Here is a 24,501-nt window from a genome sequence, read left to right on the forward strand (position 1 = left end):
GCCCAGAGGTGGGGCCAGGTACAGCGCATTACAATAGCCTATTGGACTAGTGAATAGTGAGGCTACTATCAGCGGCCTCATATAGTGTGGGAGAAAGGGAAGCACCTTCCTGAGAACTCTCAGCATGAAGTGACCCGTCTTGCACACTGCGCTCACCTGAGAAGACATAGATGTAGAGAGCGAGGCTGAAAGAACCACCACCAGATTCTTAACAGTAAACACAGGAACAGGGAGATCACCTAGGCTGGTAGGCCACAGTGAGGAGGACCAAGGCGTAGACTCAGATGGAGAACCCACCACCAAGAATTCAGTTTTGTCACCATTTAGTTTGAGCCAATTCGCACACATCCAATCTCCCACTGCAGAAAGACATTCGCAGAGGCCAGGTGATTTCCCAGCCCGGTCAAGACGGACCAGGATCTGAGTATCGTCAGCATAGGAATAACAGCGGAAACCAAAGGAGCGGATGAGGCGAACTATTGGTTGGATGTAAATATTAAAGAGCATAGGGGACAGGGCCGAGCCCTGAGGAACACCACAAGTGGGACCACGTACCGAGGATAGAAAAGGTGAGAGTGCAATGTCTGGCTCCTCTCTGACGGAAAGGAAGAGAACTATGGCAGGACGGTCCCGGAGAGGTCCTCCATGGTTAACCAGGAGACCAGGAGTTCAAAGTAGTTCAAAGGGGTCCGGGGGAGGAAAAATGTATGCATTTATACAGAAAGCAATTCTGTTGTATATATGTATATATCTTGATGTTACTGATATTGTCTCATCCTATATATTGATATTGAAAATATATATCCGTTTATCTCCAAAATTCGGTACATCCCCCAGCACCAGTTAAGTTCACTAATGGTTTCGGGCCTTCATGGGCAATTTGTTCAGATGTTGCCTGTGGTCATTGGCTCGTAATGAACACATGTTGACTGTGGTCATTGGCTGGTAATGAACACGTGCCATTTTATGCACTTTGAAATTATACAGTGTCCAGATTGTGTCCCGATGACATCTGCTGTAGTGGCCCTTTCACAAGTGTGCCATTAATACCCATTGTTCACAATGCCTTTTTGTGCATCTCACATCTGGCTGCGGGTGCTTTACTGGAAGGTCTGTGCAGATCGCAATTGGGACTGTGGATTCCTTTCAAAGCAGTGTTTTTATGTGGACATGTTATAGTGCAAATGTAGCAAGAGCACTGAGAATATCCTGAGGGCATGTGAATTAGAGTAGTTAAGTGTGTGTCAGTGTGCACGCTAGAACAGCGGGCAACAAGCAACAAGCTATGCTTCTTTAAAGCAGTGTCTTCAGCAGAGATGGAGCCACTCTGATGTCTCAAAGGTTGTAGCGATTCAGATGTCTCAAAGGCAGTGTGTCCCTTTCAGGTCAGAAGAAAGAAACAGGCTAAGCAAGAAAACTGCAAACGTGGAAGCAACGGCTGTGGAAAGGAGGAAAGCAGATTAGATCACCGAGCCCCCTGCTTCCCTCAGAAAAGCAGGGAGCCCCGCCTCTCGGCCAGGAAACCCATGTGAGAGGCGAGCTACCCACCAAGACCGCAATTTGAATTTCAACTTTCAGCAGATGACCCTGCCCGATTGTTGAAATTCAAATTGGGGTCTTTTTTCATTGTGCCCTCACTCCCTCAGGCAGGGCAGGACTTGCCTTTTTACATAGCTGCTCATGCATGCGCATGCATGCAGTAGCAATGCCAAGCCCTGGATTCTGATTGCTGACCGTCACCCCGTGCCACTTTTCTGTGTGCACCTTTATGGTGCGTGCTTCGTTGCATTTGGCGTTCCGGTAGACAGCCCTGGTGGCCGTGCGGTTGGACCATAGGCAGCACTGCAGAGAGAGTAGCCCAGGTAGGGGGGCAGGTGAGTATCCAGCATTGCAAGAGTGGGGGTGGGGGAGGAGAGCCACAAAAATAAGTCCTGCTACTTCCCCCTGCAAATGCAGTGCACCCAATTCCATACCGTCTCATTCGTGCCTCCAAACCGCCCACCCCTGCCCCAATCAACTTTTTTGGCAACATTAGTGGTAGATGGCATTTTAACACAACAACAAAAAATAAAACTTTAGAATCATTACAGCTGCCGGAAACACATCTATTAGAGCATCTATTAGAGCTCTTTCCAGGCGCTCTGGGGCAAAATACATGCAAACCTCTTAATTTGCATATGAATTGCACCAACAGAAATGACTTCACAGAAATTGACATTGCAAGAAGCATCATGTCTTTGATACCACGGAAGTGACTTTAGAATAAGTTGCCATAAGTAAGCCAAGTGGCAAATAACTTTGTGGTGCAAAATACCAAAATTGCTCCATTATTATATACATAGCAACTCTATAGTCATTCGGCTTTTTTTCAAATAACAGCACGATATGTTAACAAAAGCTATGAAGTGAATCACTTATAGAACTGCAGATACGACACAGTGGGCCTCATTACGACCCTGGCGCTAGGGGGTGAACGGCGCCGGTAGAGTTGCAAGCGCCGTTCACCCCCTACCGCCTCATTACGAGGTCTGCTCGCGGGTCCAGCTAAGGAAGCCTGGTGAAACCAGGCATCCTTAGCGGGTCCCGCGTGCAGACCCGGATGCAAACAACGGGCCCGTTATTAACAGGCCCGTTGTTAGCATCCTCCCCATTCCCATTGAGCCCTACGGGGGCTCAAATGGGAATGGGGATGTACCGGGTCCGGGGTCCTTGAATGGGGAAATACCGGGCCCTCCAAGGTTGGAATGGCACAGTATTTCCCCATTCAAGGAACCCGGATCCAGTACCCGGTATGGGGGTATCCATGCCGCTAAAAGCAGCATGGCTACCTCCATACTTGTAATGAGGCCCATTGTCCTGACAGCGGGACACCTTTCCTGTTGGGCACCCTCATTGAGGGGCCTAACGGGAGAGGTGTCCCACTGACAAATATCCCGGTCTTGCCCTCCGTTTTTTGTTGTCGCTCTGATTGGAGCTCTCCACATTTAACAAAAATATGCCTCAGTGTTTCAATGTCCTTGTTACAGTATCTACATATATTTGCTTTGCTTCCTTAGGAATAACATTTCTTGCGTATTAATTAGATAAAATATAACTCTTCAAAACACTCTCAAATATCGCCCGTCTGGGCATCTTTATAAATCCTTATATTGTGGTAAAGACCAATAGCGTTTATTCTCTACTGCCAAATCCTTATAAAGTTAAAAAACATCTTTTGTCACATGGCCGGATTTACCTCAAAAACATGTCTAGGCACTGTGGTTCTTCACACTCACTCCGTAAGCCAGGCCTATCACAAAACGACCAGGCACTGGGGTGGTGATGTGCACAGCCTGCACAGTGTGCACTGCAGCACACCTGTCTTGGCCCCTGCTCTGTTGCATTTATCCTGCTTTCTCCACTGTCCGCTCTCTCATAAGTGCCAACATTCGGTGACCAACATGAGCTAGGGTTTTTCAAAACATCAATCAATATAATGAGGACATCACAGGGAAGGACATCATGTGACCTTTGACCCGGTGGCATCACATGACATTTTGATAGGAGACGGAGCTCCCAATCCTGGCAGCCTCTGCAGGCCAATTTCTGACCGGAACAAAAGCAATCACCATAAGAAAATGGAAACCCAAGCTCTGCTGTATTATTTTATTCATTGTCATCAATGTCTACCACCCGAAGTGAGCTTTTTCTGTGGCGTCTACTAGCATATTCACTCTCCTCGGATCTGTAGCTCCGTCCTCATTTTCAAGACGGACAATAGGTTGCTAAGCTTCACAAATCCATTGAATAGCCGTTGATCAACTTCTTTTACCTGCCTATAGCTGAGTATGTTAAACATGCACTTTATAGACCACTCAGGGAAGAGCTTGGAGTTATCCTGGTACATGCACAAAAGCGGTATCTGTTAATAAAATGTGTAGGTGGTGGGATTAGGTGAAAAGCTGTAGCCTACAGCCTAAATCAGCAGGGTTGGTAATTATGCCGACTATCACTGATGAACGTTTCCTTTGTGCTTCTGGACAGCCATTCAGCACAGCACTCTCCTGTGCAGTCAGTGTGAAAAGTGTGCCTATCTCTCTGCTGTCTCTCCTCCATGTCAGGGAATCTGTGTTGTTGCTGTGATCAGGCAGCCAAAAGGATCATACATGGGCCTCCACATAAGCCACAGTGTTTATGTATGTCTTAGACAAGCTCACAAACAACACCCGCCGCGGTCGGCAGCACGGTGCCCACGTGTTCTAATTTGTGAAGACCAGGTAGTGCCTCTTCCGGAGCACTGCTTTCCTTCCAACCTCCAGCCATAATAACTTATGCACGTGTGCAAAGAAGGAATGCAAGGGGTGAAAGAGGGAAGCCCACTTAGGGGCATGGCAGTGTGTCCATACAGACAACCACAAGAAGACCACCAAAAAGCAATAAGGAGGGGGATCGAGGGATAAAAGCCATAGCACTCGCTGGATGTAAGCAACCTTACTCACATGACTAACATGATTTGTGGGAAATCTGACCCCCACCGTAGGAATAGATTTGTGGCTGTTCAGGTAATTGTAGTTTGCAAATAATGGCCTCATGTCTCTCCTACAAATGTGTCACTTTTGGAGAGCAGTACTCCTGGGCACCTTGGTCCTTGAATACTGCACTGAGAGTGCAATGTCTGAATTGCTACTTGAGAGGTTTGTGCTACAAACCAGGCTATTTGCTCAGGCCCTGCCAGAGAGTGCAAATAACGAACAATAATATTGATCATTTATATAATGCGCACCACTAATAGTCCCCCAACACTGAAAATTGTTGATGTCATAGCCAAAACATCGGAATTCCTTTCATCAACCTTAAAGACAGAAGTTTGAATATCCCCCTACTGGAAATGCTGCCTACGGTCATATGACTGCGGTATCGTACACATCTAGTTCCATACAGGATCGGAGCAAAACAGGTAACAATAATAAACACTTATAGGCAAGACGCTATTAAAAAGACACTATTAAAATCATTTGCTTTCTGATAAACCCCAAAACAACAACGCTCACTGTGAAGAGGGAGTCGGAATATTGGCACCCCCACCCCTGACAAGTTCATGACAAGACGAAACGCCAGAAAATACTGCAACCACCCCATTCAATTTCAGACAAATTCCCAATGGACCAATGATTGACAAATATACCGAGAGGTACCCACTCAGCCAGACATACAGGCCAAGGGACATATACATCTATTCATGTGTGGGAGAAGAACCTGTGATCATGGACAGAGAAACCTATATGGACAGTCTCGACTAAGCACCAAGAAGCCATGGTGCTGATGTCACTAGTGACAACACAAAGTAGCAGCGTTAGACATTAAGCATACGTGCAATCCACACAGCGCGACACAAACAGACACTCGAATACATGGAGAACACGGCGTGCAGTTCTATACTTAGAGGATAGATAAATATACATACAGTCATTGCTTTTATTATTTTGTCATTAGCTAAATGCAGCAATGCAGAAACCGCAAGGCACAAGAGATCATAAGCAGAGCTTTCAGATGCTTAACGCAAATAACTCTATAGAACACCTATAGGACCTGACAGAGCCAAGTGTGACTAACCTATGCAGAATATAGTATAGCATAGACAAGGTAGAAACCACATTATAAGGTTTAGGATAGGTACAGTAGGCCTCAGACCTCTGAGCAGGTGACGAGCTGAGCTGAGTCAAGCTGGACAGAGTTAGACGTGTGAAACAGGACTCACAGCCAAGGTTAAGAGATACAGCGACATTCCAATCCCCAAACGACAAAGGGGCCAACTGCAGAAAAATGGAATACATCCTCACAAAGTGGAGCTGCAGAGCTCAATTGTGTGGTCTCTAAACACGTGACACAGCCAAGGCAGACAATTGACATTCTCCCGTGGCGGGAAAGAGAACCAATCCTAGCAGAAAACAAATGCAGGTTGCAACATTTGTTGCAATGACCAAGGCACGTTCTCATGAACAGAAAGGTGGTGTATACAAGTTACAATACAGACACATAGACGTTGACATCACCTTGAAGAGGTGCACAGAGAGCTGATAAGAGTTTCCCTGGCCTGGGGATGTCCGCTCTGGCCAATCAGAATTTAGTACCCTATGGGTGGGTAGCAATGGACAAGAGCCAATGGTAGATACATTACTCTGCAACAATGTAGTAAGTTAGAATTCGGGGAAAGGACAGACCAGCCACCTGACATGCGAGGGGCAGTAGAATAACATCTACAGTGTCTTATATAGGTTATAGAATACTCAGTACCCAATCAACTGGCCCAATAGGTTTCCTCGAGAAGGGCCCAGGTTGTGACAAAGTGCTGACACCATTTGAGGGTAAAACCGGCCTGCGAGCTGAGGAAGAGCGTGATGTGCATGCATAATTCTCTGTTCCTGTGCTGTTCCCAGGTGGTTTTATTTGTAATAAACCGCAGTTTGAAGTTGCCATGTATCCTGGGTGAGGGTGTTGGGCCCTCCAAGTCCGCGAACTTCCAGTATCGCTATGGCATACCTGGGGGTTCTCCCCAACAAGTTGGTACAGAGTCGATGGTTGGCTGCGCAAGCCCTGCACCAGTTTGTCTCCTCTGCCACAGAACCTGAGAGACTGCAAGACCCTCGCATATTTCGAGCAGACGGGAATACGTATGCCCGTGGAAAGGACGCCAGGAGCCCCTTTGGAAATCATCCTGCCCGAAGTTAGCGAGGAGTCCAGGCAGTCCAGGACAGGGAAGTAGGCAACTTCTGGGGGAGTCGGAAGCTGAGCAGTCTCCGCAGACCCCGGAGTGTGAGTATTGACCTAGTCGAACGACAACTGTAGGTGTGAGGGTGGGTATTGAGTATTGTAGAGAATTGTTGAGCATTGTGGAGTATTGTCGAGCATCATCAACCTTAGTAGGGACAGGAGCAGAGGTAGTAGTCCCTCTTCTGTGTTTGGGGCACATTCAAGTTTTAGAGGTAAACGGTTCTGGTGCATAACCTAGACTATTGACTCGAGGGCATGGATGACATAAGATATGTAAATAGTGGTTTTCCTGTGGGTTGAGCGTTGTAGCTCGGGTCATAGATGGCAGTATCCCAGCAAGGGAGCTGGCCTAGATTGCGACAGGTGAGTTGAATGGTTAAGTATCCTGGAGTGAGATGTTTCGCACTCTAGGCAACGCAGCGAGTGCAGTTCAAACACAAGAGAATATTGTTATACTCTGCCTGGAGACGGGAAGACAGCTGTGGGGTTTTTGAGGGAGTAACGGGATATCACGAGTGTATGCGCAGTATTCGATTGTTCAGTACTACCTTGTTTAGTAATTGGTGATGTCATCCGTACGTTTTTACATAGGTCACGGAGAGCACGAGACAGTGAGGAGCTAGTATTAGAAAAGTGGGATTGGCAGACGAGGTGAACAAGTGGCGGTGCGCGGAAGATGCATGCGCAAGATTGTGGGTGTGCTTGAGGAGGCATGGATTGTGAAGGATGGGTGGTGCATGGAGCATGCCTGATAAGTTGTGGAGTCGGAGAGGCGCGCAATAACCTGAAAAGCATTGTAATCACATTGTACCTTTCTTCCTAAAAACAGCTGATTGTTGAAACCCTCGACTTGAGGTCAGGTAAAACCAAGGCAATGTACCAAGGGAAGGGCGAGGGGGACACGCCCCTCCAGCACTTGTCAAGACGCTCCCACCATATAGGGAGAAGATTTGTAAATACAGCATACAAGAATCCAAAGGCACAGAGGGAAAGCTAACTAAACCATGGCCACCCTGCAGAAGTTTCTCCAAAGACGTGCAGCAATCACTATTGACACTCATACAGAGTACCTACAAGGGGAAGACGTTAACAAAACGCATGGCCATATTCAAGTTGTGGCGCATGCATCAGAAGGGAGAGGAGGATGCAGTGAGGCGTCAGTGGATGCTGAGCCAGCCCATGTCCCTCTGAGTGTAGCATCCGATAATACAGACGATGAGCAAGGGATGTATCCAATGCAAGAGTTAAGAGCAGCATAGGGCTATTCAAATCCGACATAAAACCCAGCACCATATACTAGGGAAGAAGAGACGAGGGGTACAGGGCAGCTCACCATTGAAAAGGAAGCGAGCATCGAGGCGCAGAATGGCACAAAGGAAGGGCTCAGGAGCATGGCCACAAACAAATGGATAGGAGGACAGATACTGCTGAAGCTGGAAGGGAAAACGTCAGAAGGGGCAGCCAAGGCAATGGAGAGTGTTAAGGATAGTGGCAAAGCATTAGAATGGTCGGAAATAATGGATGAGGCAGACAGGAGGGAGAGAGAACAAGAGGAGAAAATAGAAAGAGAAGACAGGGAGAGGAGGAGAGATGAGAAGTTAGAGAGAGAGGATAGGGAGTGAAGGAAGGAGGAGGCGAAGGAACGCATGGAAAGGGAAAGAGCGGTAAGAATGGAGAGGGATCTTAAAGAAAGGAAAAGAGTGGAACGGGAGCAGCAGGACAGAAGTACAAGGGAAGTAGAAGAGATCGAAAGACAGAGGGAGGCAGCGGAACAGGAAAAAGGTAAGTTGCTTGAGAGGGAACAGAGGAAGTTGCAGGTGGATAGGCTGGCAAGGGAATGTCCACGCCAAGAGGCAGTTGAGAAGGCGATAAGGGATGTAAGGACTCAATGGACATAGGACAAGGGGAGGGGTATACTAGAGGAGTATAGACGCACCAAGTCAGACAGCACAACTTCACGGGACAGAGACACACCGGGAGGAGACAGAACAGGCCTACGTGCCTGGGGGGAGGCAGCAACTATAACTTGCTAGACATCGACTTGGACATGAGGCACTATACAGACACAACAACCAAAAGACTGAGCTTTGTAGATGACTTTTGTAGCAACATAGGCTCACGATCCAATAACGAGGGAAGGAACAGTGGGGACAAGAGGGGGGAGCTAAATTTGACCCAGTCCATGAGGACAGGGGGAACAAGTAAGTGTCATCGGGGTGCAGGACACATACAGAGGCAGCCGGGGGGGCACTAAGGACGAACAGACACCATGGTCAATGGACAAGCTATGTAAAATCGACGATCTGGTACCATATGTGAACAGACTTAGAGACCTCCCAGGACAAAGGAAGGAAGAGAAAGCCATAGAGTGCTCCAGAGTAAGGATCTATGGGGGGGCACAAGGACGACAAGCAAATACTTATAGCAGAACCTGTAGACGTGTACGCAGGTATTGAAAGCGAGAATAGGCGGGTGAGGCTGACATGAAACGCACATGGATAGGGGGGATTTACCCAGATGCCCTTATTGGAGAGGGGAGGGGTGCAACCTGAGTATATACAATTGAAGCACGCAGATAAGGACAATGTGAAGTGTAGGCTGCCATCATTAAGGGCAGGGTGGGAAAATGGATCTATGAAATGAAGAGAATGACAGTGGGTCAGAGATTAGCAGTGGGAGACGTACAAGGACTACTAGTGGCGATCCTCAGAGACACTGCAGACGACGTATGGAAGAGGGTGGGGTTCCTCGTAGTGATGACACACAACACGGCACACAATGGTTCGCCATTCATGAACTGCAGGTTGGCAGTATGGCAAGCATTAAGGACACAATAACCAGACACATCAGACATTGGGCCGATTATGTCCTGGAAAATGAGGGAAGACGAAGACCCCATGCAGTATATTCAGGAGATTCAAGAGCTTTGGCACATTGAAACTTGAGAGCCGTGGGACAAAACAGTAGCAATATTCTACCACATACTGGTACAGGGGCTGCCAGAGCCCATCCAGAAAAGCCTAAATAAGCTGGTAGGAATTAAGTTAAGGGGATGGCTAGAAATACAACTCACGTTTGTACACCATTGTAGGCTATGGCAGGAGATGCTTAAGAAAAAGGCAGAGGACAGGAAGATAGACAAAGAAAAACTATTGCAGAAAAAACTATCGAAGTACGCAGTGGAAGGGGCAGTACTAACCAGCCTCACCCCACAGGGACAGCAGCTGCAGCAGCAACCACAACATTTCGCACCACCCACGGGAGGAGGGTTCATGGAGCAGGGGTATCCACAGCCAGGGTTTTGGGGAAGAGGGGGACAACAGAGGGTGAAGGTTCAGACCACAGATGCATCGTAATCAAGGGGGCTTTCCAGGAGGATATTGGGGATATGGGCAACAGATGCCGCAGGGCCCAGGGGATTTTTCAGGGAGTTTCCAAAGGCAAGGGAGAGAGCCACCACAATGTTGGAGATGCAGGCAGATAGGGCACATCTTGAGAGTGTGTAGGAGCAGGGGGATGAAACAGAACTGGGGAGCACAGGAGCAGCAGCCATACCAAGGGGACCAGGATGAACACTACGCACCCAACATACAACTACAAGGACAGATACAGGGCACACACCAGCTGAAGCCACAAGCACCAGCAAAAACACAAGCACCACAGATGCAACCACAGATACCACAGATGCAAGTGCCAGTTCCACAATATTTACAAGCAACACAGGTTCCAGGGAACACACAGCAGTTGACACAGATACGGAACAATGACGCAACAGCACACGTGGACTCCATGGCAACGGTTCCTGTTAGACAACTGGGAGGGGTTACCATGGTAGGGAACAACCCCTTCAGAGGGAATGGGATGTCCTTATACCCGCAATAGGACACCGCACAGACGAACTTGATGTGTCCTATCCTGTCGTTCACACCCAACCCTGCAGAAGAACATTGCATAGGGGTGGCGATAGGTGACAACGTGTTTTCCTTTCTTGTTGACACAGGGGCGACCAGATCCTGCATTAGGGAAGGAACATTTAAGTTGTCAGGCATTGCCATGAACACTCAAGGATTCTCTGGGGCTCGGGAAGTGGTTCCCTTCACAGACGATATCTCACCTTATATAGGAGAGCACAATCTTTCTCCACCCTTACTCTATTCTCGAGAGACACCTGTTAACATATTGGGATGAGACATCATGAGCAGACTGAACATGACCATTTCATTCACAGACAAGGGAATAGTGTGCTCCACACCAGGGATGCACATGCTCAATGTAAGACAGATTGCCCAAGCCTATTGTAGATGAAAGGTACAGAGGGGGGTGCCAGTGAACGTGGAAATGTTCCAGTATGGGACTGCCATTGCCATTGCATGGCTACCAGGCATTGTAGGGAAGGTGTGGCTAATCACAAAAAAATACCTATTCAGGCCAGAGCTACAACTGGATGAGGAAGAGGGAATAATAGTACCCATAGAATTAGAGGCAGTGGTTACAAGAGAGGATTGGGTAGCGGCACATGGGTTGGATGACACAGGGCGAGCATGGCGAGCAGTGATCGTAGTGACAGAAGGGTGCAGATTAACCACAGTAACAGAAGAAGAGCTGTTCAGGGAAGAGAGGCTCAAAATAGAAATGGTGTTCGAGATGAGCCTAACTTACTGGCTAAGGATACACTACAAGGAAGTAGCACAGAGCACCAGCACCATCGCCATTTGCAGTGGAAGATCTGACCAAGGTACCCTGCACCTTATGGACAACAAGTACCTATGATGTGGGACACATAAAGAGCATAGGGGAGTGAAAATAAAGCTGAAACCAGGAGCAATTCTACCAAGAGAAAAATAGTGCCCATTCACAGAGGAGGCAGATGAGGGCATTTTCGAGACAATAACGGCACTGATTGAGAGAGGCCTCCTAGTGCCATCAGAGTCCCCATGCAGCGCTGCAGTGTACCCAGTGAAGAAAGAGAAGTGGGGGCATGGCGTTTCATAAAGGAATTAAGACCTCTTAACCACACTGTAGAAGCAGAGTAGCCTATAGTTGAAAATCCAGCGACAATTGTGTGCAGCATTCCAGTGGAAGCTGCCTGCTTCACGGTCACTGACTTGAAGAATGCATTCTTCTCACTGCCACTACAGCCAGCCTCACAAGACTTGACTAGCTCTATGTATAGAAATCAGAAGTGGAAACATACAAGATTTCCTCAGGGGTACTTCAAGTCACCATCTATCTTTAACAGCGTGAAACACTTGGATTTATGCAACATACAGGTGGGCAGCACAGTGTTACAATACGTGGACAACATTCCGATCTGCAGCAAAATAGAAGATCTGTGTAGAAAAGACTCAGTGCACATGTTGACAGCGTTAGCTGACAATGGATACAAAGTGGACAAGGCTAAGTTACAATACTGTCAGAAAAAAAGTGCTATACATTGGACAGACAATATCCCAAAATGGCCAACAGATTTCCCTCAAAGGGCAGAGACAATACACAAGGCAGCTAAGCCCATGACAGTGAGAGAGATGCAACAATTCTTGGGGTTGTGCAATTACTGCAGAACATTGGTCTTTGACTACAGTACATACACACGGCCCCTCTTGGGAGCACTCAAGGAAGCACAAAAAGGGAGCAAGACACTGACGTGGACCCCAGAAATGGATGAAGCATTTGAGAGGCTGAAAGAGGAAATATGCACAGCACCAGTGTTGGGGATGCCAGACTACAAAAAGGAATTCTTCCTGGTCTCACACATTGGTGGTGTAGTGATGAAGGCAGTACTGACACAAAAGAAAAGCATGGGACACAAGCCAATATCTTACGACAGTGGGAAGCTTTACCCAGTAATGAGAGGACATTATCAGTGTGAGCAAGCTTTGGCAGCTGCTGCATTTGAGGTGGAGAAGTCAGCCACAATAACAATGGGGTGTCCCACCACTCTTTACGTGGAGCATGCCCTCATTGCGATACTGCAGAAGCCAAAGAGCACCTTGACTACACAAGGAGCATCAGGGAACAATGCAAAACTATCAAATTCGTCACTGACGATAGTGATGTGCAGATTTGTCCACCCTGCAATTTAGCAGACATCCCAAAGAGAAGGCGACTATTTACACGACTGCGCAGAAATCATACAGTCATTCAGTGACACTTGTAAGGTAGAGGATGATGCACTTGAGGGGGAGACGTGCTGTACATTGGCATGTCTTCAACAATTGACCAGACTGATGGGGTCAACATACAGGAACTGCAGTAGTGAGACTGAAGGAGAATGGAACTAGTGAGGTAGTGGCCATCCCACTACTCAGCACAAGCAGCAGAATCAGTGGCCCTATTACTAGCATTGGAACACAGAAGAGACAAGGAGTTGACAGTATATTCTGACTCAGCTTACATGACATCAACAGTATACTCAGGACTTGCACAATGGATCAGGAGAGGGTTCAGGAGGGCAGACGGGTCACCAGTACAGCATGCACTGTTATTGGGTAAACTGATTGAAGTAATTGATTATCCAGCATGAATAGCCATGGTGAAGTGCCAGGCACGCACTAGAGGGGAAGACACTATCTCATGGGGGAACAAAGTAGCAGACCTTGAAGCAAAATGTGCAGCATGTGTGCATTCTCCTGTGGTGGGAAAGATAACCAATTACAGCAGAAAACAAATGCAGATGGTGACATTTATTGCAATATCCGAGACATGTTCTCATTGAGCAGAAAGGTGGTGTACATGAGTTACAATACAGAAACATAGACGTTGCCATCTCCTTGAAGAGGTGCACAGAGAGCTGAGAATGGTTTTGGGTCCCAGACCTGGGGACGTCAGCTCTGGCAAATCACAGTTTAGTACCCTATGGGTAGGTAGCAATGGACAAGAGCGAATGGTAGACCCACTACTCTGCAAAAATGTAGTAAGTTAGATTTTGGGGAAGGGACAGGCCAGCCACCTAACGTGTGAGGGCCAGTAGAATAACATCTATAGTGTTTTATATAGGTTATAGAATAATCAGTACTCAATCACCTGGCCCAAAATGTTTCCTGGAGAAGGGCTCAGGTTGTGATGACGTGCTGATGCCATTTGAGGGTAAAACCGGCCTGCGAGCTGAGGAAGAGCGTGATGTGCGTGAATAATTATCTGTTCCTGTGCTGATCCCTGTTGGTTTTATTTGTAATAAACCGCAGTTTGAACTTGCTGTTGACTGAGTCCTCTGAGTATCCTGGAAGAGGGTGTTGGGCCCTCCAAGTTTTTGAACTTACAGGATTGCTCTGGAATATCTGGGGGTTCTCCCCAACAAGTGTGTGGTGTATGAATCACAGGGCCTAATTGTGAGGCTGGAAGGTAACTGAAAAAGCAAACGGTAATGGTGTTACAAAAGCCTGACTCGTTAAGACTTGATGGTATTACTCACCAGGAATGGCAGTAATGGTGCCGGTGGGATCACTATCAGCTGTAATGCCTCCATTCCCAATAAAGTACAATGCGACATGGGAATGGGGAATAATGTAAATCCCATAATTAGGCGGAGATGTCACTGTTACAACCGGTGGTAACAATAATCCCGTTTGGTGGTATTAGCCCTGCTTATGATGCCCACAGTTCCTTAATATAAATATTGCACATCAACCCCCGCCATATAGGCCTCCTAATGTAGGGTTTGAACATTTGCACCAGTGCTAATAATTGCGCAATCAGTTTTGCCCGCTTGTGTAATATGGAATGATGCACACAGGGTTTTGAAGTAGTGTGATTTTTGCTTGCTGAGTGGCATCAAAATTAAGTTTTCTCCATCTTCAAAATTACAAAAGTCAAGTAACATTTATTTTGTGTCCCTTACTGAATAAACAAACAAAAAAAGAGTAAAAAGAAAATCAGTGGTCTGCTGAGATGTCTTGCTCTGGCTCGGAACGTTATATACAAGGTTCTAAACTGGTACCTCTATTTGCTCTGCTATTTCTCACTGCCAGATAAAATGTGCAAAATCATTTAATTCCACTGAAAGAATCCTTAGGTGACATGAATTGGAGACAAAATCCTGTTTGCTCCATTCTAAATGACCCAAGCAGCGAAAACAGTGCTAAGTGCATTTCCTGTATTTGTAGCACCTGTGTAAACGTTAGATAATTTAGCCCCTGCTGGCATGAAGCACATAGTAAGAACATATGAGCATAATGTAACATTAACTCGCCTTTCACGTCAAATGCCTAATTGTTTGCCTGCTCCACAGACACCTCTATGTATGAGGACCAGGGGCAGAACCATGGTTTACTTCTTGAAGCTATGTTATACAATGAACCTCCCTTTTGCCAGACCTAGATCAAAATGTTAAATTCAAATTGGTTCTTTGAGACTTGCAAGTTGGTCTCAGATGGGTCCCTGGATGCTTTCTTTCGGAACCGAGGGCTCCACCAGTCCATTACCTCCTGCATCAACAAGATCATTTTACAGGTGTCCCTGAATGAGACCATTGATCGATGCTTAACGGCTTTACGATTTTAATCCACTAATTATCCTGCCCTATATCGACATTGTCGACATGAAATGTTATTGACCACACATGTTTTTTTGCCTAGCTCAAGATCCTTGATTTGGACCCTTCCTATAAGCCACCATTGACCCCTGCCAACCAAGTAGCTATAACCCACCTTAACCCAAACCGCATGCCCACTCCAACACACACAATACATATTTTGATAAGGGATAACATAATACTGTTTTCTTTTACACAAGGGTGAATGCGAATAGGAACGCATTGATTGTCTGGTTAGATAGCACACAAGTACATTGCTGACCTCTGACCTGGGGCTAAACCTGCACAATTTACAAAAAGTGGACTCTGGCCCACATCCTGCTCAGGTTGGTACATTGAGTACTTTTAAATTGGGCAATAATCACAGCTAATGTTGCAAAGCTTAGAAGTGGGTGAAATTGGGCATGAGATGCTATGCATAAAGTATGATATTTTTATTATGAGTACTATCATCATTATGATTACCAATATTGTTATTCATTTTAAGGGAACAAAACTGGACTCCATCATCTGATATTATTTCTCAGGGAAATCCACCTCTATAAATGATATCTTTTGAAAATGTCCCTAGCCCCCCACAAAATGTGATTCTGGCTTCATTTGACAATAATAAATAAGGAGCAATGCATAATATAACCTTCCACCAAATGCACTTCAACTCTCTGCACTTGCACCTTCTAACCAATGCACTTCTACTCTCTGCACTTGCAGGTTCTGAATGCCCACAAGGCCTAGCAGGTCTGCCTATATCTTTTATTGTTATATTTGATTTTCATTCCCTCCGTGTTGCCCTGTGTGCGCTTTGAAATACAATTTACCTGATGTATAAGCGCCTTACAAATGCACAATAAGTAAGTAAATAAATAAATAAATGCAAGTGAAGGCCCTGTGATATCCAACCACAAATTACCGGTACTTCTAGGGTTACCAAAGAAGGATCCGCCACATTCTGTATGCTATCAATAGCTGCACCGATTGCACAATCTTTGACCACCAACTCAATCACTTGATCCATCATCAATCACTAAAAATTATTCATTACTTTCTCCATCATACTCCTTGCTCAATGGTCCACGTGTGCAACTCCAACAATCTCTCACCGTAAACAACCTGAGACATTACTTCATCCTTTCTTAAAGCTCATTTAGCACCCTATGGCATTCCAGTTTAGCTGGCGAGTCCTTCCTTAATCATCCAATATGGTTTCAAAACGGTGTAATACACCCCTTTGGGGCCATCTCTCACTAGGTAACCCTTTAGTTTGCTATATATTACATAAAATTGTGAACACCCTTGTTCTCTTATGTGCCCACTCTTCTCCATTTTTCTCAAGCAGCACACATTTACACACATCAGCCATGCCAAGTAAATCGGCAAACACTTTGTGGTGCATATTACACTATGGGCCTGATTCAGAGAGCATTTTCCTGTGGGACTGCGCCATTATAAAACACTTCTGTTAATCAGGCCCCATGTCTTTTGAAATAAAAGCTTTACTTGTGCCTTGGGGTCCTTGCTTGCCTATGTTAACACAACCCTTGCACGTGTTGTAACATTTTTGAGGGCTCAACACTGCACAACACTCTTGTTCAACTACTGAGCCACAAGACCCAGCTCTCGTAAAAAACCCTACAGGCAAAACAAATGTTTTTTTTTTTTAATTCAGAGTTAAAATGTGCTAGGTTACAAAGTTTAGATGTAAATAACAAATATCATATAGGCTTGTCAATTTATCTCTGAATTAATCACTATTTAAACAAGCATTGGCAATTCCAACCATTTGGGCTTTTGAGTAGGCATGGGAAAGACACTTGCCAGGCACAGCCGTAGTGGGATTAACTGGCCTTTGATGGTAGCAGGTGCAAAGTGGTGCGAGTACTTGGGCATCTAATAGCAGTGCCAGGCAAAAGCCTAACACACACGTTGGCTTTGCCAATGCTTGTTTGTAACAGGACTTCAGTAAAGGACACTCAGAGTGCTTATAAATTGCATGGCTGAAGGCAGATTTGGTAAGACATATTTATTACGCCAGCAGTGGGTTTACAACTACAATTAAGTAATTAGCTCTCAGAAGACTTCTTTGAAAAAACACTGGCAGACACTTTGAGTGGTAAGACTCGAATAAAGCGAGCTCAAAGAGTTCCCATGAGGAGGTGTTTTGGGCGGGGAAAAGAAAGAACTGGGTGGGGACGGCCATATCGATTAGCATGGCAATGGGCAGTTTATAGGTGGGCAAATAAAATACAGAAACAAGTGTTGCCCCCCTCCTCATAGGCCATGACTCCCTATCTATACTCTAATGCAATCGTTTTGGCTTATAGGTATCAACTAAAACTGGGAAACCAGGCACCCCTGCTTTACTATTAAGGAGGGTAGAACTGCTACCCAAAAAGGGAATAATGCAGGATAGGGCCCATCTGCAAAAGCAGCCTTAGGGACTGACCAACCCGTACTGTTCCTTTTATACCTACATGGAAAGGAAAGGGCTGTCAGGTGTGTGTGATTCTGATCAATTGCCTGACTTTATCTGACCCTTGTATTGGGACATGTCAGTGAAACGGCTCTGGTGTTAGTCCGTTCTATTGTGTGTCGTGCAAAGGTGTTCGTGTCGGAAAGGGGGAGGGACAGTAGTTTTGAATGTCCTACATGGTAGGATAGAGAAAAGGTCTTGAAGGAAGGGGTATACCACGTCTCACCCATTAGTGTCCCACTACCACTCCCAAGGAGCCGCCATCCAATTGATCCTCCTTCACTGGTCCACCCTCAGGAACTGGATCCAATAGTGATGGCCGTGTCCTGGTCACGTGGATGACAGATCCCCGGGGACAAGCCAGGGAGACACATTCACATTTCTCACATGCCCTTCCCCTATGCGAGTTGGATATGCCTGTTCTTTGGTCATGTCTTTTGTGTTCACGACCGAGCAGAGGACAGGAATGAGAGATGTCCATGAACTCTTGCATATTCCACTGATCGGTGTTAGGAGTTAGAGCTAGAGTGGTTTCATCGCTCTCTTTACCATACCTCATAACTGGGTTTCCAGGGTTGTTTTGGGTTTAATAGATTATGGGCTTTCCCAATTCCATTAGGGGGAGTTTTGGGAGTCGTATGTCTCTTGCCAGGATCTCTGGGGTAGAAAATCTCCAGAAGGAGGAGGAGACTCCTGTATGAGAGTGGAGAAGATGGGGAAGTCCCGTCCAAGAATAACCTCTTCTGGGAGTCCTGGATTGATGGCTGATGGCACTTTACAGGATTCACCCCAGATTTCAATTTGTACTGGAATTTTTGGTTATATTTCATTGTCTTCCTGTACAAAAGTTACTCGGACCAGGGCCGCGTGGTCTAGATCTTTTGTTGTAACACAATTGGCCTGTATAGTGGTTTGCTTACTACCCAAGTCGATTAGGGCCCTTTCCTGTTTCCTGTTTACTCAAGACTGTTTACTCAAGACTTTTCATGTATGAATTCGGTAGGGGTTTGAAATAAACAGATTCTAATGGTTTCTAACTCTTCCTCAGCTTCCTTCCACACATCAAATTGTTTGTGTTGGAAAGGGGGACAGACAGTGGTTTTGAATGTTCTACATTGTAGGACGGTGAGAAGGTGATGAAGGAAGGGGGATACCACGTCTCACCCATCGGAATCCCACTACCACTCCCCGAGGAGCTCTCAGCCAGGTGCTCCTCCCTCACTGGTCCACCCTGAGGAACTGGATCCAATAGAGATGGTTGTGTCCTGGCCAACTGGACGACAGATCCCCGGGGACTAGCCAGGGAGACACCTTCAGGTTTCTCACAGGACCCAGAATACACAAACACCTGCAAGACTTTCCCCGATACATGAAATTACATCAAGTTGGCTTTTTATCAGTACATCAAATATGCAGCACCATATTCTCCACCTGACAATCACCACAAGTCTATATTGTCTGAGTAGCTTTGCATCTACCCCATGCCAAGTTCAGCAAAAAACAGAGTAATTTATAAGTGCCGGACACATTAGCTACACCCCACACAAAACAATGGATGGAATGTAATCAGCCTCCACTTGCCCCATTATGCTCATGTGAAACACATTACTCCCGTGCTGCACCCGGAACATGAACGGATGCTCCACAACGGACCATATTGTACAATGAACAATGATCCATTCAACGTTTCCTCTAGTAGGTTAGGTGACGTAATCATCAGAACACTCAATGGCTGCTTGCCTTTCACTGGACAGTAGCCTTCCAATAGCATATCACTGATTGGTTGAGCATCCTCAAAGTCGATTTGCAATTACATCCACATGCCAGCTCAAAGCAGCCAGAGAATACCACAAATTCTTAACAGGAAAATGCCCATTTGCCGCAGCCCGCATGAGAAAACAGATCTCGCCAGCTTCCCCAAATTACACAGTTGTGTTGCAAACCTAGAGAAAGTAAGCTCTAGCCATCACCACTCCCCATTTAGGGATTCACACACAGTAGTTGTGTTACAGGGGGTACATCTGCACCGTTACATGTAAGTGATATCAGTTGGCTGCAGCAAACATTTTTGTAGGTTTTTCCAAACACTGTGTAAACTCTCTCTGAACACTATTGCCCTCTTCCATTGATATACCAATGCTGATTTTAATAAAAAAATGGTTATCAAGCTCCCCCCCAACTATGCCACCAGCTACATTTCCAATCCACAAAGCCTTGATACCCCACCATTATGACCACTGAAGAGGTGGATGCAATTGGTAATTGTCTTCAAGGGGCATATTACAAAAACATTGCATCAGAGCAAGCGCAATTAGCAGTTTAATGCATCCATTCACCATGGCACATTTCATACTATTGCTAGGATTAGGGCAAACATTGTCCTGTTGCAAAAAGACATAGAAATAATAGTTTTTTTGTTGCAATAGGGCAATTCTTGGCTTAGTTCTAATTGCGCTTGGACCAGTGCAAAGTTTCTGCAATCCTGCTCCAAGAATGTATTGCACAATTAACTCCACAGCAATCAAATCAGCATATGCCATGGAAATCCTCACCAACTACCATTACCAACTCTTTCACATTCTATCATCACTATCAAATTCAAGCATTATCTAGTGCAACTGCACTGCACATTGCAAAAAAATACCAGAGACTTGATTAGAGCACATGCAGAAGTAACATTTTGTTCTTATATTATAAATACATGTGTCACTAGGGATCAACTGCCTGAACACTTTTGATCATTAGGTTTTACTGAATAATGTAAACAGAACATGTGTTCTTAAACTCAGTCGTTGCATTGCCTATTTGTATCATTTAGTTGTCCATATTGGACATTATGTTTGTTAATCTGCCATGTACTATACCAAATGGACTAAAATATGACGGCAACTACACGATAGAATACAGATGCACTGACCAAACACAATGTCACCTGCCACCTGATTCTCCCGAATTGTGTGAAGTCTGTTTATGTGGTTTTTAAAGAGATTTTATAATATTTTAACTGATGTGTTTTACCTCTTTCTTGGCTTAATTTATTAGGTCTGATTTTGACAACAACTTTAATATCCAATTTGTAAGTTTTACTTATGACAAATGTCCATATGTCTATATTTTGTTTAGCCCTGATTTGTGAGTGGCGACTCATGTGTGCCCAAGCCTTATTGTGCTGCTTGTCACATACCTTGTATTTGCCCTTTCTACCCATTTGTTGATTCTTATCCCCCCTTTCTGATGCCTTTTTCTTTTTCCATATTTCCTTTTTTTGGATAAACATAATTTTTAACATTTGGTAAAGATATTATTAGGCATTGGATATTTGGCAAACTTACAAAATGTTTATGAAAGGCATCAGTCAAATTAATTAAAGACTTGTATGGTTAAATATTTGCCTGCATGCTATAGGTAAGTTAAATACAGTTATGCTCTGTTATTGCACTTCTAAATATCCAATAGTTTTATTTGGCATCCTCTAGAAATAAGAAAACTATCTCCTAATCTGGATAGGTAATAATCAGTTATCATGTACAAATCTGGGCCCACCTTCTATGTCTTTTAGGTAAATTGCAGCTGAGGTCACTTTCCTGTACACAATCCCTGAAGTTGTGGTGTTAGTTAGTTTTTGCTGCTCATCTAGAGATAGCACCAATAAAATACAAAAAGGTTCTTGGCAATATTTCTTTTTATTTTCTGTGGGGTAGTTCCTCTTTGAGAATGTTCATTACTACACATGATCTGTTGGTATAAATAAGCATTTAGGTGTTTATCTTTTGTATTTACAAATTACTATGAATGTAGTTCTTTCGCTTGAAAGAAAATTGTCAAAATAACTTTTTGTACAATCCTTGTTGGATAAAATAATAAGTTTGAAAATTATCTCTTCGCAACATTTAGTACATTAAAAAAAAACAGATTGGAGTCACTTCAACTGAAAAGTAGCTAATCTTTTCCAGCAATCGTCGGAGATTACCTAAAAATGTATTCTAGTTTATTTTTAAGATTATCTGGTGCAAAGTCATTCTCATAGAACCAGGGCATAGTAATCACCTTACACGTGTTTTCATTGGAGGCATTTTCCACGTTATCATTTTAACAGTGTAGTTTTCACTGTGGCAGTTTTTTTAAATGGAGTTACCCTCCTAATACCCAATCTAACCCACCCCACCACCTCTCCCAGCTACCCACCACCCCCGATTCCCCTACCCAAATAAACAACACATGTGCAGTTAAAAAACATAAACAGTAAAAACGGCTTTGGTGCAAACTACACATTTACAATGACAATGTGTAAAATGCCTGAGATGAAAACGTTAAAAGTGTAACCTTCACCAGCCCAATCTTCTCCCAAACAAAACATTTTGAATTCATTTTGATCCTTTTCAAACGTTTACAGGAGGTCAACCCCAATGAGTTTACAACATTTCATTTTAAGCAATTCCTTTTTGAGGAAATGTTTACAAACCAAAGATGCTATAAGGATTATAAAGCCGGTGACATCTCAAACTACACATAGCCAATCAGCATGCTTTCTAGCTGAACCAACTAAGTTAAAAAGAGGGCCATTTTGGGTTACATGGACAATCATTACTGGTTTATTGGTCTCAAAGTTCAATGGAGGTGACAGTGAAAGGTGATTGAGATCGTGCTTTCTCCAGAGATGGCAACCGGGCACACAGTAAGGCATCAGGACACTAATCATTAGTATTATATCATTGTTACTGCAGCTGCCAGATTCCATTTACTTTTACCTACAAATAATGTCAGAGAGCAACCTCCAAAGTGGAAGCTTCTGGATAATGTTTTAGGTAAATAACAAGCAATGTTTTAGATACATTTGCTAAACTCACCAGATAACTTTGGTGTCTTGACTAATGTTCCTTTCACTGTGCGACAGTGCGAATTATCTCCCCCACAAACTCCACACTTGTCTTCCTCTTTGAGGGAACCAATTTCCTTGTCACAACCAACATGCTATTAAAAAAAAGAATACATAAAAAGATCAGGACGAAAAGGCGATTGTCTACTGTGTTTTGGCATGAATACATTAATTCTTACTTAGATCATTAGGTGTGGCCAGTGATCCATATTTGGGAATTTTTTCATGCCCAGGAAAGGAACAGAGTTAGCAACTCTGTGATACTCCATCACTGCCCTGCGCGCTGTTGCCTGAGGCTAGTTGAGTGACTGTGTAATGAACTAGACACAAATTGTAATGCATATCACTGCGCACAAAAGCAGAGTCATGTTCTGCAATTCCATTGCAATTGTTTTTCTCACTCCAAGAAACCTAACTTCCCCACTTCCTTATGCTGTCAGCCTAATTCTCTTTCAAGTGTAGAACCTGCTTGGAATAGCCCAGGCACTTTTGCAACCAGGGGATTCTTCTGAGCTGCTGCGCCTCGTAGATGCAAATCGTTAATACTTCACACTGGCGTATGCCAACATTGTCACCCCTGTGCACAATATAATTGCACATGGCAGAAAGAAACTATGGTTAAGGCAATTGGCTAACTTGTGGCTGGCACTGTGTGTGCGACTGAACATTCCAATGCGCACGAGCGACCATTTGTGAGGCTGAACATAGCCTCAAAACTGAATGCTAACTCCTCTGTATTATGCTATGCATAGGATGGTGCCCAAGGCATGAGTACTTGAGCTTAGGGCCCTTTAAGAACGTACACGGATGGGATCACACAGACAAAATTCTGAGTCCAAATAACCAAACCAACTCAGGAAGATAGCAAAGTACTCTTTTTTTAACAATTATCTAAAAGAGGGAGTTACAACAAACATCAACAGACTTACACCCTATTTCTCTCAGCGATCTTTTCACAAAACAAAGGATATATACAAAATACGTCAGAGATGATGTCATGCAACATGGCAAATAATAAAACACCTACTGGGGATTGGGATAGGCTTAAAGGGAACATCTAAGTATATTATTTATAGGAACTAGGATTGTAATTGGCCGCCCACTGTCAGGTGGACAACATATGCCTACCTCTAAAACATGTAATCTTCAGAAACATTAGATACACAGTTTCTCATTGGTTTTCAAAGTATAAGGTCCTTTGTTATATGGACCACTACAATTGGTTGGCATGCCTGTGTCATGTCTGAAACATTCAGTTCACTTCGCAGCATGTAAGCCCAGACCCAGACAAAGGAGATGGGGCCTGACTCTACCTCCCAACCAATTAGCCCAACATCTCTCATTGCTCATTGCCTTTTCCATGAAGATTGTCTTTGAACTTGGCCTTGCAAAGTATCCTTGTCACTTGAGAATACATGGGAGTGAAGGCACTCGCTATCGTGTTCTACAACTCCAAGTTCGAACTCGATTTTCATCCTTGGCTCACGTGACAGGAGACCACCATTTGGTAAATTTTGAAGCTTTTAAATATCTTAAATGAATTATACTTGTCACTCATGGTGTTCCTTCTTTGCACCTTAACAAGGGATTATTCATCTTCTGGACCTTCTCTCCTTTCCAGAATAGATAGCTGACCTTGCTGCTTCAATCTTGACTCAAGGACAGAGAGCCTCGGCATGCAGCTCCACGATTCAGCTTATACTTGCTGCGACATAGTTTTCTCTTTTTCCTTCATGGGTCCTGGATTACTAAAATTCATGATACTGATATCCAGCTTCTATTCAATGGCAGCTTCACCTGCATTCGAGTCACTGCATATAGCCAGCTTCTGTGATGACTTAGTCTACTTGCGGTTTCAGCGTCTGTACAATTATT

General features: G+C 44.7%; 1 protein-coding gene across 2 annotated transcripts in view; it reads right to left on the bottom strand.

Annotated features, from left to right (window-relative positions):
- The window catches only part of ADAMTS14 (ADAM metallopeptidase with thrombospondin type 1 motif 14), a 622,677-nt gene that overhangs the window by 156,139 nt on the left and 442,037 nt on the right, over positions 1-24,501 (bottom strand). For both annotated transcript variants that reach the window (XM_069610499.1, XM_069610498.1), the window contains exon 14: positions 22,598-22,721. In XM_069610499.1, coding sequence (XP_069466600.1) covers positions 22,598-22,721 — 124 coding nt within the window. The remainder of the gene's footprint in view (positions 1-22,597; positions 22,722-24,501) is intronic.

The sequence above is a fragment of the Ambystoma mexicanum genome, chromosome 8 (assembly GCF_040938575.1).
Source record: "Ambystoma mexicanum isolate Mex_15411 chromosome 8, UKY_AmexF1_1, whole genome shotgun sequence".
Lineage (NCBI taxonomy): Eukaryota > Metazoa > Chordata > Amphibia > Caudata > Ambystomatidae > Ambystoma > Ambystoma mexicanum.